This window comes from Oryctolagus cuniculus, chromosome 14, assembly GCF_964237555.1.
Source record: "Oryctolagus cuniculus chromosome 14, mOryCun1.1, whole genome shotgun sequence".
NCBI lineage: Eukaryota > Metazoa > Chordata > Mammalia > Lagomorpha > Leporidae > Oryctolagus > Oryctolagus cuniculus.
This window is the reverse complement of record NC_091445.1, coordinates 70,657,617-70,673,026: the sequence shown is the minus strand read 5'-3', so window position 1 is coordinate 70,673,026 and position 15,410 is coordinate 70,657,617. Positions and strand designations below refer to the sequence as shown.

Below are 15,410 nucleotides of genomic sequence, written 5' to 3'. Positions count from 1 at the left end.
AAACACAAATTAAATTTAAATGCTATTTTCATGCGAAATTTTAAATGAACCAACTATTAAGAAGGAATGTACCTTAAGATTATATTTTCTGGGGCCAGCGCCATGGCTCACTAGGCTAATGCTCTGCCTGCAGTGCCAGCATCCCATATGGGTGCCAGGTTCTAGTCCCAGCTGCTCCTCTTCCAGTCCAGCTCTCTGCTGTGGCCTGCGGGGGGGGGGGGGGTGGAAGTGGAGGATGGTCCAAGTGCTTGGCACCTGCGTCTGCATGGGAGACCAGGAGGAAGCACCTGGCTCCTGGCTTCAGATAAGCGCAGCGCGCCGGCCATAGCGGCCGTTTGGGGGATGAACCAACAGAAGGAAGACCTTTCTCTCTGTCTCTCTCTCTCACTGTCTAACTGTCAAATAAAAAAAAAAAAAGGTTATATCTTCCGATAGCTAAAGCCACTAATAGAATACATAAACAGGAATTTTGAATTAGAAATAATGAAATTACATTTTGTTTCTTTTTTTTTACCTTTTATTTAATGAATATAAATTTCCAAAGTACGACTTATGGATTACAATGGCTTCCCCCCCATACCGTCCCTCCCACCCACAACCCTCCCCTTTCCCACTCCCTCTCCCCTTCCATTCACATCAAGCTTCATTTTCGATTATCTTAATATACAGAAGATCAGCTTAGTATACATTAAGTAAGGATTTCAACAGTTTGCTCCCACACAGAAACATAAAGTGAAAAATAATAGATGATTTTTTTAAAATGATGATGAAATCAGATCAGACCTATTGTCATGTTTTATCCCAGTGAGAGTCAAGTTGGGAGTTGATAATTTCTTTTTTTTTTTTTTTTTACAGAGGATCAGTTTAGTATGCATTAAGTAAAGATTTCAACAGTTTGCACCCCCATAGAAACACAGAGTGAAATCTATTGTTTGAGTACTCGTTATAGCATTAAATCTCAATGCACAGCACATTAAGGACAGAGATCCTACATGAGGAGTAAGTGCACAGTGACTCCTGTTGTTGACTTTACAAATTGACACTCCTGTCTATGGCATCAGTAATCTCCCTATGCTCCAGTCATGAGTTTCCAAGGCTATGGAAGCCCTCTGAGTTCTCCGACTCTTATCTTGTTTAGACAAGGTCATAGTCAAAGTGGAGGTTCTCTCCTCCCTTCAGAGAAAGGTACCTTCTTCTTTGATGACCTGTTCTTTCCACTGAGATCTCACTCACAGAGATCTTTTTGCCAGAGTGTCTTGGCTTTCCATGCCTGAAATACTCTCATGGGCTTTTCAGCCAGATTGGAATGCCTTTAGGGCTGATTCTGAGGCCAGAGTGCTATTTAGGACATCTGCCATTCTATGAGTCTGCTGAGTATCTCACTTCCCATGTTGGATCACTCTCCCCTTTATTTATTCTATCGGTTAGTGTTAGCAGGTACTAGACTTGTTTATGTGCTCCCTTTGACTCTTAGTCCTTTCATTATGATCAATTGTGAACTGAAATTGATCACTTGGACTAGTGAGATGGCATTGGTACATGCCACCTTGATGGGATTGAATTGGAATCCCCTGGTATGTTTCTAACTCTACCATTTGGGGCAAGTCAGCTTGAGCATGTCCCAAATTATACATCTCTTCTCTCTCTTATTCCCACTCTTATGTTTAACAGGGATCACATTTCAGTTAATTTTCAACACTTAAGAATAACTGTGTATTAATTACAGAATTAAACCAGTCATATTAAGTAGAACAGACAAAAAAAACTACTAAGAGGGATAATGTATTAAGTTGTTCATTAACAGTCAGGGCTATGCTGATCAGGTCACCGTTTCCCATAGTGTCCATTTCACTTCAACAGGTTTCCTTTTTGGTGTTCAGTCAGTTGTCACCGATCAGGGAGAACATATGGTATTTGTCCCTTTGGGACTGGCTTATTTCACTCAGCATGATGTGTTCCAGATTCCTCCATTTTGTTGCAAATTACTGGATTTCGTTGTTTCTTACTGCGGTATAGTATTCTAAAGAGTACATATCCCATAATTTCTTTATCCAGTCTACTGTTGATGGGCATTTAGGTTGGTTCCAGGTCTTGGCTATTGTGAGTTGAGCTGCAATAAACATTAGGCTGCAGACAGCTTTTTTGTTTGCCAATTTAAATTCCTTTGGGTAAATTCCAAGGAGTGGGATGGCTGGGTCGAACGGTAGGGTTATATTCAGGTTTCTGAGGAATCTCCAGACTGACTTCCATAGTGGCTTGACCAGTTTGCATTCCCACCAACAGTGGGTTAGTGTCCCTTTTTCCCCACATCCTCGCCAGCATCTGTTGTTGGTAGATTTCTGCATGTGAGCCATTCTAACCGGGGTGTGGTGAAACCTCATTGTGGTTTTGATTTGCATTTCCCTGATTGCTAATGACCTTGAACATTTTTTCATGTGCCTGTTGGCCATTTGGATTTCCTCTTTTGAAAAATGTCTATTGAGGTCCTTGGCCCATCTCTTAAGTGGGTTGTTTGTTTTGTTTTTGTGGAGTTTCTTGATCTCTTTGTAGATTCTGGTTATTAACCCTTTATCTGTTGCATAGTTTGCAAATATTTTTTCCCATTCTGTCGGTTGTCTCTTCACTCTTCTGACTGTTTCTTTTGCAGTACAGAAACTTCTCAATTTGATGCAATCCCAATAGTTGATTTTGGCTTTGACTGCCTGTGCCTCCCGGGTCTTTTCCAGAAATTCTTTGCCTGTGCCAATATCTTGAAGGGTTTCTGCAATGTTCTCTAGTAACTTGATGGTGTCAGGTCGTAGATTTAGGTCTTTAATCCATGTTGAGTGGATTTTTGTGTAAGGTGTAAGGTAGGGGTCTTGCTTCATGCTTCTTCACTGGAAATCCAATTTTCCCAGCACCATTTATTGAATATACTGTCCTTGCTCCAGGAATTAGTTTTAGATCCTTGATCAAATATAAGTTGGCTGTAGATGTTTGGGTTGATTTCTGGTGTTTCAATTCTGTTCCATTGGTCTATCCATCTGTTTCTGTTCCAGTACCATGCTGTTTTGATTACAACTGCCCTGTAGTATGTCCTGAAATCTGGTATTGTGATGCCTCCGGCTTTGTTTTTGTTGTACAAGATTGCTTTAGCTATTCGAGGTCTCTTGTGCCTCCATATGAATTTCAGCACCATTTTTTCCAGATCTGAGAAGAAGGTCTTCGGTATCTTGATTGGTATTGAATTGAATCTATTGATTGCTTTTGGGAGAATGGGCATTTTGATGATGTTGATTCTTCCAATCCATGAGCATGGAAGATTTTTCCATTTCTTGGTATCCTCTTCTATTTCTTTCTTTAAGGTTTTGTAATTTTCATCGTAGAGATCTTTAACGTCCTTGGTTAAGTTTATTCCAAGGTATTTGATTGTTTTTGTAGCTAATGTGGATGGGATTGATCTTAGAAGTTCTTCCTCAGCCATGGCATTGTCTGTGTAGACAAAGGCTGTTGATTTTTGTGCATTGATTTTATACCCTGCTACTTTGCCAAACTCTTCTATGAGTTACAATAATCTCTTAGTAGAGTTCTTTGGGTCCCCTAAATAAAGAATCATGTCATCTGCAAAGAGGGATAGTTTGACTTCTTCCTTCCCAATTTGTATCCCTTTAATTTCTTTTTCTTGCCTAATAGCTCTGACTAGAACCTCCAGAACTATATTGAATAGCAGTGGTGAGAGTGGACATCCCTGTCTGGTCCCAGATCTCAGTGGAAATGCTTCCAACATTTCCCCATTCAATAGGATGTTGGCTGTGGGTTTTTCATAGATTGCTTTGATTGTATTGAGGAATGTTCCTTCCAAACCCAGTTTGCTTAGAGTTTTCATCATGAACAGGTGTTGTATTTTATCAAATGCTTTCTCGGCATCTATTGAGATAATCATATGGTTTTTCTTCTGCAGTCTGTTAATGTGGTGTATCACATTGATTGTCTTGCGCACATTAAACCATCCCTGCATACCAGGAATAAATCCCACTTGGTCTGGGTGGATGATCTTTCTGATGTGTTGTTGCATTCTATTGGCCAAATTTTATTGAGGATTTTTGCATCTATGTTCATCAGGGATATTGGTCTGTAATTCTCTTTCAGTGCTGCATCTTTTTCCGGCTTAGGAATTAAGGTGATGCTGGCTTCATAGAAAGAATTTGGGAGGATTCCCTCTTCTTTGATTGTTCTGAATAGTTTGAGAAGAATTGGAGTTAGTTCTTGTTTAAACATCTGGTAGAATTCAGCAGTGAATCTATCTGGTCCTGGGCTTTTCTTTGTTGGGAGGGCCTTTATTACTGTTTCAATTTCTGTCTCAGTTATGGGTCTGTTTAGGTTTTCGATGTCTTCCTGGTTCAATTTAGGTAGGTTGCATGTGACAAGGAATCTATCCATTTCTGATAGGTTTCCCTGTTTGCTGGCATACAAGTCCTTGTAGTAATTTCTGATGATTCTTTTTATTTCTGTGGTGTCTGTTGTTACATTTCCTTTTTCATCTCTGATTTTATTGATTTGGGTCTTTTCTCTTCTTTTTTTAGTTAGTTGGGCCAATGGGGTGTCAATTTTGTTTATTTTTTCAAAAAACCAGCTCCTCGTTTGGCTGATATTTTGGAATGTTTTTCTTGATTCAATCCTGTTGATTTCTTCTCTGATTTTAATTATTTCTCTTCTCCTACTAGATTTGGGTCTGGTTTGCTGTAGGTTTTCTAGATCCTTGAGGTGAATTGAAAGCTCATCTATTTGGTGCCTTTCCAATTTCTTGATGTAGGCACCTATTGATATAAACTTTCCTCTTAACACTGCTTTTGCTGCGTCCCATAAGTTTTGGTATGTTGTGCTGTTATCCTCATTTACTTCCAGAAAGTTTTTGATTTCTCTTTTGATTTCTTCTATGACCCATTGTTCATTCAGGAGCATGTTGTTCAATCTCCATGTGTTTGCATATGATCTAGGGATTCCTGAGTTGCTCATTTCCAACTTTATTCCTTTATGGTCTGAGAAGCTGCATGGTATGATTCTAATTCTTTTGAATTTGCTGAGACTTGCTTTATGGCCTAGTATGTGGTCAATCCTAGAGAAGGTTCCATGTACTGCTGAGAAGAATGTAAAATCTTTAGCTGTAGGATTGAAAGTTCTGTATATATCTGTTAGATCCGTTTGGGCTATAGTGTCGTTTAAATCTACTGTATCCTTGTTGATCTTCTCTCCGATTGATCTCTCTATTTCTGAGAGTGGAGTATTGAAGTCCCCCAGTACTATTGTATTGGGGTCTAAGTCTCCCTTTAAGTCCGTTAATAAATCTTTTAGATAAACTGGTGCCCTGTAGTTAGGTGCATATACATTGATAATTGTTATATCTTCTTGTTGTATTGATCCCTTAATCATTATATAGTGTCCCTCTTTGTCTCTCTTAACAGTTTTTGTGGTAAAGTTTATGTTGTCCGATATTAAGATGGCTACGCCCGCTCTTTTTTCATTTCTGTTGGCATGGTATATCTTTTTCCAGTCTTTCACTTTCAGTCTGTATGGATCTTTGTTGGAAAGATGTGTTTCTTGTAAGCAGCAAATAGATGGGTTTTGTTCATTTACCCAATCAGCCAATCGGTGTCTTTTAACTGGACAGTTAGTTCAGGCCATTCACGTTCAATGTGACTAATGATAAGTGGTAACTTTGCCCTGCCATTTGCCAAAGATAAGTTCTAATATATGCTTTGAATTACCTGTGATCTTTTGCTGTGAGGTTTCCTTCCTTGGTTTCCTTCCTTTACCTTCTTTCATATTGATGACCATGTTTCTGTGTTTCTGTGTGTAACACATCTTTAAGCCTCTTTTGCAGGGCTGGACGAGTGGCAACAAATTCTTTCAATTTCTGTTTGCTATGAAAAGTCTTTATTTCACCTTCATTCACAAATGATAGCTTTGCAGGATATAATATTCTGGGCTGGCAGTTGTTCTCTCTTAGTACCTGGGCTATATCTCGCCATTCCCTCCTAGCTTGTAGAGTTTCTGATGAGAAGTCAGCTGTGAGTCTGATTGGAGATCCTCTGAGAGTAATCTGACGTTTCTCTCTTGCACATTTTAGGATCTTTTCTTTATGTTTCACTGTGGAGAGTTTAATTACAACGTGTCGTGGTGAGGATCTCTTTTGGTCGTGTTTATTAGGGGTTCAGTGAGCTTCCTGTACTAGGATTTCTCTGTCCTTCTCCAAACCTGGGAAATTTTCTGCTAATATCTCACTAAAAAGGCCTCCTAATCCTTTCTCCCTCTCCATGCCTTCAGGAACTCCTAGAACCCGAATGTTGGGTTTTTTAATAGTATCCTGAAGATTCCTGACAATATGTTTTAGATTTCTAATTTCCTCTTCTTTTCTTTGGTCTGACTGTATCCTTTTCTGTTCTCTGTCTTCTAAGTCCGATATTCTCTCTTCTGCTTCACCCATTCTGTTTGTAAGGCTCTCTATTGCGTTTTTCATTTGATATATTGAATTCTTCACTTCAGTCACTATCACAGTTTCCTGTTGTACTAGTTGTTTCGTTTCATTTTGATTCCTCCTTAATATTTCTTTTTCACAAGAGAGATTTTCTATCTTGTCCATTAAGGATTTCTGTAGTTCAAGAATTTGTTTTTGAGAACTTCTTAATGTTCTTATCAATTTTTTGAGATCTGCTTCTTGCATTTCTTCTATGTCATCATCTTCATAATCTTGAATTGGGGTGTCTTTTTCATTTGAGGGCTTCATGGTGACTTCCTTGTTTTTATTACCTTGGTTTTTGCGTTTGTTATTTGGCATATTGGAGATATTTGGTTTCTTCACTGTGGTGCTTTTTCTTGTTATACTATGACTCTAGATTAAGTGGACTATCTGTTTTTGATGGAGCCTTAGGGCTTGAGATGGGTGTGGCCTGAGAGCTCTGTTTGGTGTGCCAAAGGTGACACTCCCAGGTTAGGCGTGGTAAATCTCTCTCTCTCTCTTTCTTTTTTTTTTTTTTTTTTTGATTCAAAAGGGAAGTAATTCCGCACAGCTGAAAGAAGTTGGAGGTAGTTAGCAGGCAAATGATATACCCACAGGAGCCAGAGATCAGAAGCTCTTTCCCAAGGACCACACAGGGAATCTGTTCTGCCCTCAGAGTGGGCTCAAAGTCTCCTTCAGTCTCCCACTGGGTTGCCAAAGTTACGGAATTGTAGCGTCTCTGGAGAGTGCTCACGTGAATTCCGTGAGTTCTCTCCCCCACCGTCTCTTTTTTCACAGTCTCAGTTCAGTAGCACCACAAATTTACTAGGTCCTAATCTCCTGTTAATTCGCCCCACCCAGAGTCAGGTTTTTCTGCTAGGCTCAGGGCCGGTGCAGACCTGAGGTCGCTCTGCTTATGACGTATGTCCAAGATGGCGCCTGCTCTTTGTCTTGCTCGCCCTTGAGAGGTGAGCAGAGAGAGAGAAACCCGTGTCCGTACCAGTCACCTTTTTTTTTTTTTTTCTCTCTCTCTCTCTCTTCCAGTTAGCCTGGTGAACTTCCACCCCCCCACCCCCCCCGGGGGTCGTTCCCTCTAGTCTCCTCTCTCTGCTTGCCTGCTGGTGTCTCGGGCTATTGAGGTTCAGCTCACCTCGCGTTCCAGCGCTGGTGTGTTGAGTCTGCCGCTGGTGTCCCGAACTCGAAATTACATTTTGTTTCTTGAACAAAGCTAATAAGTTATAGGAAATGTCAGAATATTTATAATTCCAATATGTGTATTTAACATTAAATTCAATATAAAGACAAAATAAGTGGCCCTTGCTCTGATAGAATTATTCAGTGTAGAGAATTATATGTGTTGACTGTTGTGATAAAACAATACACATACAAATGCAACAAAATTGCAAAGAACTAAATATACATGCACACAAATATGTACGTTGGAGTTAATGAGTGAGTAAGACCAGTGGATTCTGTCTCTGTGCATTTCCTGGTGTGCTATTGACTGCAGTTTGCAAGATGATTATTGGCAAAACTGAATGAAATCTGTATAAAATCTCTCTATATATTATTTTTTATAGGCTGCATGAGAATCTACAGTTTTCTCAAAACAGAAAATTAAATTCAAAAAATCAAATTCAAATATACATGGAATTGGTTTGTACAAAGGGTTAAATCTTTATAGAGAAAGGTTTCCATGTGAATCATCAGCTTTAGAAGCACTAAAATTTTAAAAGTAATTTATTGAAAATTTGTCTCAGTGTTGTCACAGCTTGTCAAATACTCTTAATAGCTCTGGTAACAGTTACATCAACAGAAAGATATTCCTGAAAATTTTAAAAATCAATTATTTGTAATCTTGTATTAGGCAAGAGCAACTGATGTAACTTTCATTTATATCATTGAAAATGAAATTGCTAATTGTATAAAGATGAACTAAGAAATGGACTTGAAGAAAAGTAAGCCAACAATTTTATGATCAATCAACATGTAATGATAATGTAGCACTATTATTTATTGCATTCTGTATAGTTATGACACCAAAGTTTTTTTATAATTTGTCCGTTTGTGCAGTTACTTTTCTATGGCAATTATTTATTTATGTGTTATAACTAGCAAAACATTTTTAAAGGAAAAGTCATTATAGTTTCTTATCTTCAATAGCTCCTTTATTTCCCAGTGTGTTGAACTAGAGACCCCAAACTTTTGTTTTACACCAACACTCAGAAATTGTCTAAGCCCAAGACAAGGAAATTTGATACAAATGGACCAAAAAAACACTTTAAGTTTTACCAAAAATACTTGAAATAGATATTTGACAATTTATTTCTACAGAATTGATCTTGTAGTAAACTTAGGATACATCAGAAGCTACAACTAGTAAGTAATATCAGAAGTCAGCCTTTTTATTTTCAGAAGATTTGCCAAGATATTCTTTGCCTTTTTAATTTCATTTTATTGTTTTACAAAACACCACAAAATTGATTCAATATCAATTCTTACATTTTAATTTCTGAAGAAATATATTGCTCCAAGACAGAGCTTCAGGGAAATCTTTTCATGATGAAAGTTGTATTTTAAAATATGTTTGTTTATTTTTCATTTACAAAAGATAAGAGGATTAAGGACTGCACAGATATATCAGTTAGGATTTTTAAAATTTGAATACCATAGTTTTGTTAAGATTTTTATAGTTAAGCTCATATGTTTCACACCCATCTGCTACATTTCTCAGTTTGCAAATATATTACTATAGAATGACCAGATTTCCTTGAAACTTTAACATGATTCCATAAACATTCACTCTTGGCACATTTATATTATACTCAACACCATGGTCCCTCAGGAATTTTAATTTTTAAAGCAGCAAACTTAAAACTAATCAAGAAGTTGTTTCAACAGATTTTCACAGAAGGCATTTCAGTTGATTAAATACTAACAGTAGATCTTTCCCATGTTTTTATTAGCAGTTAGTGAGAAATATGTGCATAAATGCTCCATCATATTTTCCCCTACATATTCACTGTGCTATAATGCTTCTGTGTGCAGATCATACGTAATTTTTATTCAGATTTTCCTGATAGCTCCGCATGTCTTCTTTTTCTCTCCTGTTCCAGAATGATTCCTGGGGAAAGCAGTATTCATACGCGCTCTTCAAAGCTATGAGTCACATGCTGTGCATTGGGTATGGAGCCCAAGCCCCAGTCAGCATGTCTGACCTCTGGATTACCATGTTGAGCATGATTGTCGGGGCCACCTGCTACGCCATGTTTGTTGGCCATGCCACTGCTTTAATCCAATCTTTGGATTCTTCAAGGCGGCAGTATCAAGAGAAGGTAATTTATTTTATCTCTAACCAGCTCAATCAGCTGGTTGAATTAGTGTTCAACCTAATTAAGCCATCTCCCGTATTCAAAAATATAATAGGTAAAATGTCTTAAGTGAGAAAGCACTTTCTGTTTTAGTATGCCAGCATTTCTTCAAGATGGACTTTATAGCTTTTGTTAGTTCTTGATTTCTCTCAGGAATAACTAATTTAAAAATAAATCTACAGAGCCGGCGCCACGGCTCACTAGGCTAATCCTCCACCTTGCGGCGCCGGCATACCAGGTTCTAGTCCCGGTCGGGGCGCCGGATTCTGTCCCGGTTGCACCTCTTCCAGGCCAGCTCTCTGCTGTGGCCAGGGAGTGCAGTGGAGGATGGCCCAAGTGCTTGGGCCCTGCACCCCATGGGAGACCAGGAGAAGCACCTGGCTCCTGCCATCAGATCAGTGTGGTGCGCTGGCTGCAGCACGCCACCTGCGGCGGCCATTGGAGGGTGAACCAATGGCAAAGGAAGACCTTTCTCTCTGTTTCTCTCTCTCTCTCTCACTGTCCACCCTGCCTGTCAAAAAAAAAAAAAATCAAAAATAAATAAATAAATCTACAGATTTTGAATCTACAGAAAAGCTACTTTATGTATGAAGTGTTTGAAGCTGAAATAAGGTGTAAATATGGTTCATGTCATCTTATATTTCAACAATTTTAACAATGTAATACAAGCCTTTGTCTGTTATATCCTCTGAAATGTTAGGTGATAAAATGAGGTAGCAACCATTGCACATGTTCCTTTGATCCTTTTCTCATGATAAAGCCATAATTTATATTACAACACATATACTCAGTTGAATATATGTTGTTATTATATCTAGATAATTCACCACACCATCATGTTAAAAAATGCTATCATTGCTGCTATCTTTCTCCTTTTTTAAAATAAAAGATTTGTTTATTTAAAAGTCAAGAGTTACAGAGTGAGGAGATATATAGATGTATATCTATATAGAGAGAGATCTTCCATCTGTAGGTTCACTCCCCAGATGGCCACAAAAGCCAAGGCTAAGCCAGGCTGAAACCAGGAGCTTCATCTGGGTTCGCACAAAGGGGACAGAGCCCAAGTACTTGGGCTATCTTCCATTGCTTTCTCAGGCCATTTGCAGGGAGCTGCACAGGAAGAAGAGCAGCCAGGACATGAACTGGCACTCGTATGGGATGTGGGCATTGGAAGCAGTGGCCTTACCTGCTATGCTACAACACAGGCCCCGTCTTTCTTTCTTAAGCACAATGTGTTAATTAAAATGATTATTATTCTAAACTTTTTTCAAAAGAGAGAAAGTATATGGTATGATTTATTTACCAGATTTTTTTTTCATATACTGAATTACTTTGGATTGGACTACACATTGGGGAATTGGAAAGAACTAATATTTCTGACTATGCATCAGTAACATTCTGACAAATATTTTATAACTGAAAAAATGCATAACAATAGACTCCATTGATTGTGGTAGTATATAACATGAACCCTATCAAAGAGCATTTCCAAAAGTAAGGGTTTAAGTAGTTCAACAATACTTCATTTAGTAAATTATTACAGCTTAGACTCACAAATGTTTTTCAGACTAACTTCATTTCAGCTGTGTCTTTTTTAGAGAATTTTTCAACATTTACTCCTACAATAGGGTAAAGGAAATCTAGATACTTTTTTCCCTTGATTATAATGATATCACCACAGTTAACAGTGAGTCAATTGGTATTTAATTACTGAGATATTGAAAAGACTATTTCCTTAAGGTTTAGGGTTTAATTTGCTTTAAGCATTATTTTAAAAATAAGAATCCATTGAAGTTGAGAATGAGGAGCCTAAGACAGAAGAATTTTATACAATAGTAAACTTGAAAATAATCGAAGGAATTTGGGCCAATTTAATGGGGACTTAAGGTAAGACCACAGCATGATAAATCTGATGTTTCTCTTACACTGTTGCTTTTTCCTTTTCAGTTGATGTTGCTTAATAAAAAAAAGAAAAAAAACTTACTGCCTTACTTCTGTGAAGCATCACTGCACATTTCTTAAAAACAAACAAGTCTTCAGTTTTCTAGGATTGTATTAATATTGTCACCAGTTTTATCTTTTTTTTTTTAGAGATTTATTTTATTTTTGAAAGACAGCATTACAGAGAGAGGTAGAGATATATAGAGAGAGGTCTTCCATATGCTGGTTCACTCCCCAGATGGCCACAATGGCCAGAGCTGCACCGATCCAAAGCCAGGAGCCAGGTGCTTCTTCCGGTCTCCCACGCAGGTGCAGGGGCCCAAGGAGTTGGGCCATCCTCTACTGCTTTCCCAGGCCATAGCAGAGAGCTGGATCAGAAGAAGAGCAGCCAAGACTAGAACTGGAGCCCATATGGAATGCTGGCACTTCAGGCCAGGGCGTTAACCCACTGTGCCACAGCACTGGCACCAGCAGTTTTATCTTTTTAGTTTTGCTATGTAAGTCAGCCTTAAGTTGGGACTCAGTTTGTTAACTATGTAATCATAGGCATTGGATTTAAATATACTATGTCATAAGTGTTACACTTCAAGTCAATGAGTTATTGATCTTACAAATACTTGATAGATGGCAAGGATATAGGGTTAACCCTTTGTTATTTTTTGACATTTGAAGCAATTTAGTCAGGAGGAGTTGATCAAAAGGTATTTTGGTTTTCTCTTTGTTTTGTTGGTCTCCAAACCAAAACCTGTCAAAAAGTTTGCTTCTGGAATACTGTATGCATTTTGTAGTCAGTTTAATTCAGGACAGATCTAACAAACATGTTGGGGACAGCTCTTTGGCATAGTAGACTAAGCCTCCACCTGTGGTGCCAGCATCCCATATGGGTCAGGTTTGAATCCAGACTGCTCCTCTTCCCATCCACCTCTCTGCTAGTGGCCTTGGAATACAGTGAAAGATGATCCAAGTACTTGAGCCCCTGTACCCATATGAGAGACCTGGAGGATCATCCAGGCTCCTGGCTTCAGCTCTTCCCAGCTCTGGCTGTTATGGCTATTTAGGGAGTGAACTAGCATATGGAAGATCTCTCTCTGTCTGTCCTTCTCTCTGTAACTCTATCTCCAAAATAAATGAATAAATCCTAAAAAAAAAATTCAAGGCATCTGTAACAGATGATATCAACACATCTAAAGACAAACATTATCTATAAGAGTAATTAATCTTTCCCAAAAAGTTAAACATAGATTCCACTCCTATACATGTACACAAAACAACTGAAAATAGGTACACAAATACTTGCACAATAACCAAAGATGGGAAAACAGCAAATGTCCATCAATGAATGAATGAATGAATGAACACAATGTGCCATATCTATACAATGGAATATTAATCAGCTATAAAAATAAATGAAGCATTAATACATGATACAATGTGGATACAAAGCTCAATAAAGGTCATATATTATATGATTACATTTATATGAAATATTGAGAACAGGGAACTGTGTAAATATAAAGCAGACCAGTGGTTGCCCTGGGACTTGGTGGAGGGGGGAATGGGGAATGAGTGCTCACTAAGATCCTTTTGGGGAGGGTAAAGATGTCCTGGAAGTAGCTAAAAGTGCTGATTTAATAATATTGTGAATGGACTAATTGCCACTTTAAAACTGTTAATGTTAAATTTTATGAGAATTAGACCTAACACAAATTGCACTAATTAAGCAAAAAAAATAAAGGTAAAACAAAGTAGCCAAATTACAGAAGCTGAAATGAATCAAACACTATGTACAGCAAACCTATAGAACAGAATTGAAAATTAAATATATATTGTTCAGATGGCTGCAACAGCAGGGTGTAGGCCAGGCTGAAGCCAAGAGACAAGAGTTTCTTCTGGGTCTCCTATGTGGGTAGCAGGAGCATGGACTTGAGCCATCTTCCACTGCTTTCCAAGGTATATTAGCAGGGAGCTGGTTTGGAAGTGGAGCATATGGGATGTCAGCATTGCAGGCAGAGGCTTTACCTGCTACACCACAGTGCCCAATTAATATTGGTATTATTTTAACTCCAATGTGCCCAGAAATAACATGAGTTTTTATGAAAAACAAGCAAACTCTAAAAGCATGTTTAGGGTTCATTAAGAGTATATGAATATTCAAGGAAAAATTCATTTGTAGACATAATACTATTTACTGTCACTTTATATAGTAACATACTGATAGAATCCAGTTTACTACAACTCATGCAGCCTATTTTTACTTTGGAATCTGGGTCTTTTAATACTTCTAAGGACACAGCTGTTCAATCTGAATCTCCCAGTCCTAAGTAGTTCTGTCACCCTAAGCAGTGGTGTAAGGTCCTCAGATGATGAGACAGTAAACTGTATAACTTAGTATACCAATACTAATAATCTAATGGGGCTCTCATGTTTTCACCATCATTATCTTATCATTATCCATTGTCATTATTATTCTTTCTCTCTCATGGCCAAAAATATGAGATGATCTTTATACTGTCACATTGCAGATTAAACTTTAACACAAATCACAATTTATACTGATGATTTCATGGGTTATCATGCTTTGTATTCTGTTACATTTCAGACCACTACATTTTCTCCTTCTCTCAGAGACTTTCTGTTGTGAGAGAGGTGGTTTCTAAAATGTGTCTCCACTAATGTTCTGTTCCAGATTACCTGGAGGGTTGCATATTTACTCTAAGTGGCATTCTGAACAAGCACAACTTCAAAAATAACTGAAAAACAATAGCATTTTTGCCTCTAGTCATCTCTTTAATTTTACACAGTGAGATTCCTCTGTTATGGGCAAATAAATGCTTTCCCAATCCAATGCGGGCCTTCTGGTGGCTGTAAAGAGGAATTTCAAATGCCAGCTTTGTCCACAAGCTGTCTTGTCTCTCTGAACATAAACCTACTAGGAGCTTCTTTGTATCTTCTCATCAGGGTTGAAGACAAAATGAGAAAGAAAAGAAAGGGAAGGTACATGTGCTGAGCTACTGCACTATGTGGGTCTACAGATGGGTCCTGCTTTCCTGGTGGGATCCTCTGAGCTTCTGATGTAAACCTGCCCTTCTCAGGATGAGCCCTGAGAATCTGGCAATTCAGCACCATCCTGTGTCTTCTCCACCAGGAGGCACTCTTGCACAGGACCCAAGATGCAGTGCTGGCCTTCTATATGGGTCCTATGTGGGCCACAGAAAAGCACTTATGCATCCTTTTCTTAGACTATTTTTTGCAATCCCCTGCCTCCACCAACCCAAGGAGGTGCCTTCATCTAGCCTGGGTCAAACCTCGGTGTCCACTGTTCAAATATTCGCAGGTATGATTCATAGCCTAGATGTGTGTCTCTCAGCTATGTGTGTGTCTCTCAGCTATGTGATAGGATTTTTTTTTAATTTTTTTAACTTTTATTTAATGAATATAAATTTCCAAAGTACGACTTATGGATTACAATGGCTTCCCCCCCATACCGTCCCTCCCACCCACAACCCTCCCCTTTCCCACTCCCTCTCCCCTTCCATTCACATCAAGCTTCATTTTCGATTATCTTAATATACAGAAGATCAGCTTAGTATACATTAAGTAAGGATTTCAACAGTTTGCTCCCA

General features: G+C 38.4%; 1 protein-coding gene across 3 annotated transcripts in view; it reads left to right on the top strand.

Annotated features, from left to right (window-relative positions):
• The window catches only part of HCN1 (hyperpolarization activated cyclic nucleotide gated potassium channel 1), a 413,751-nt gene that overhangs the window by 308,703 nt on the left and 89,638 nt on the right, over positions 1 to 15,410 (top strand). For 2 of the 3 annotated variants that reach the window (XM_008262038.4, NM_001082063.1), the window contains 1 exon segment: positions 9,592 to 9,810. The exons of the other annotated variant lie outside the window; for it this stretch is intronic. In XM_008262038.4, coding sequence (XP_008260260.2) covers positions 9,592 to 9,810 — 219 coding nt within the window. 3 annotated transcript variants of the gene reach the window in all.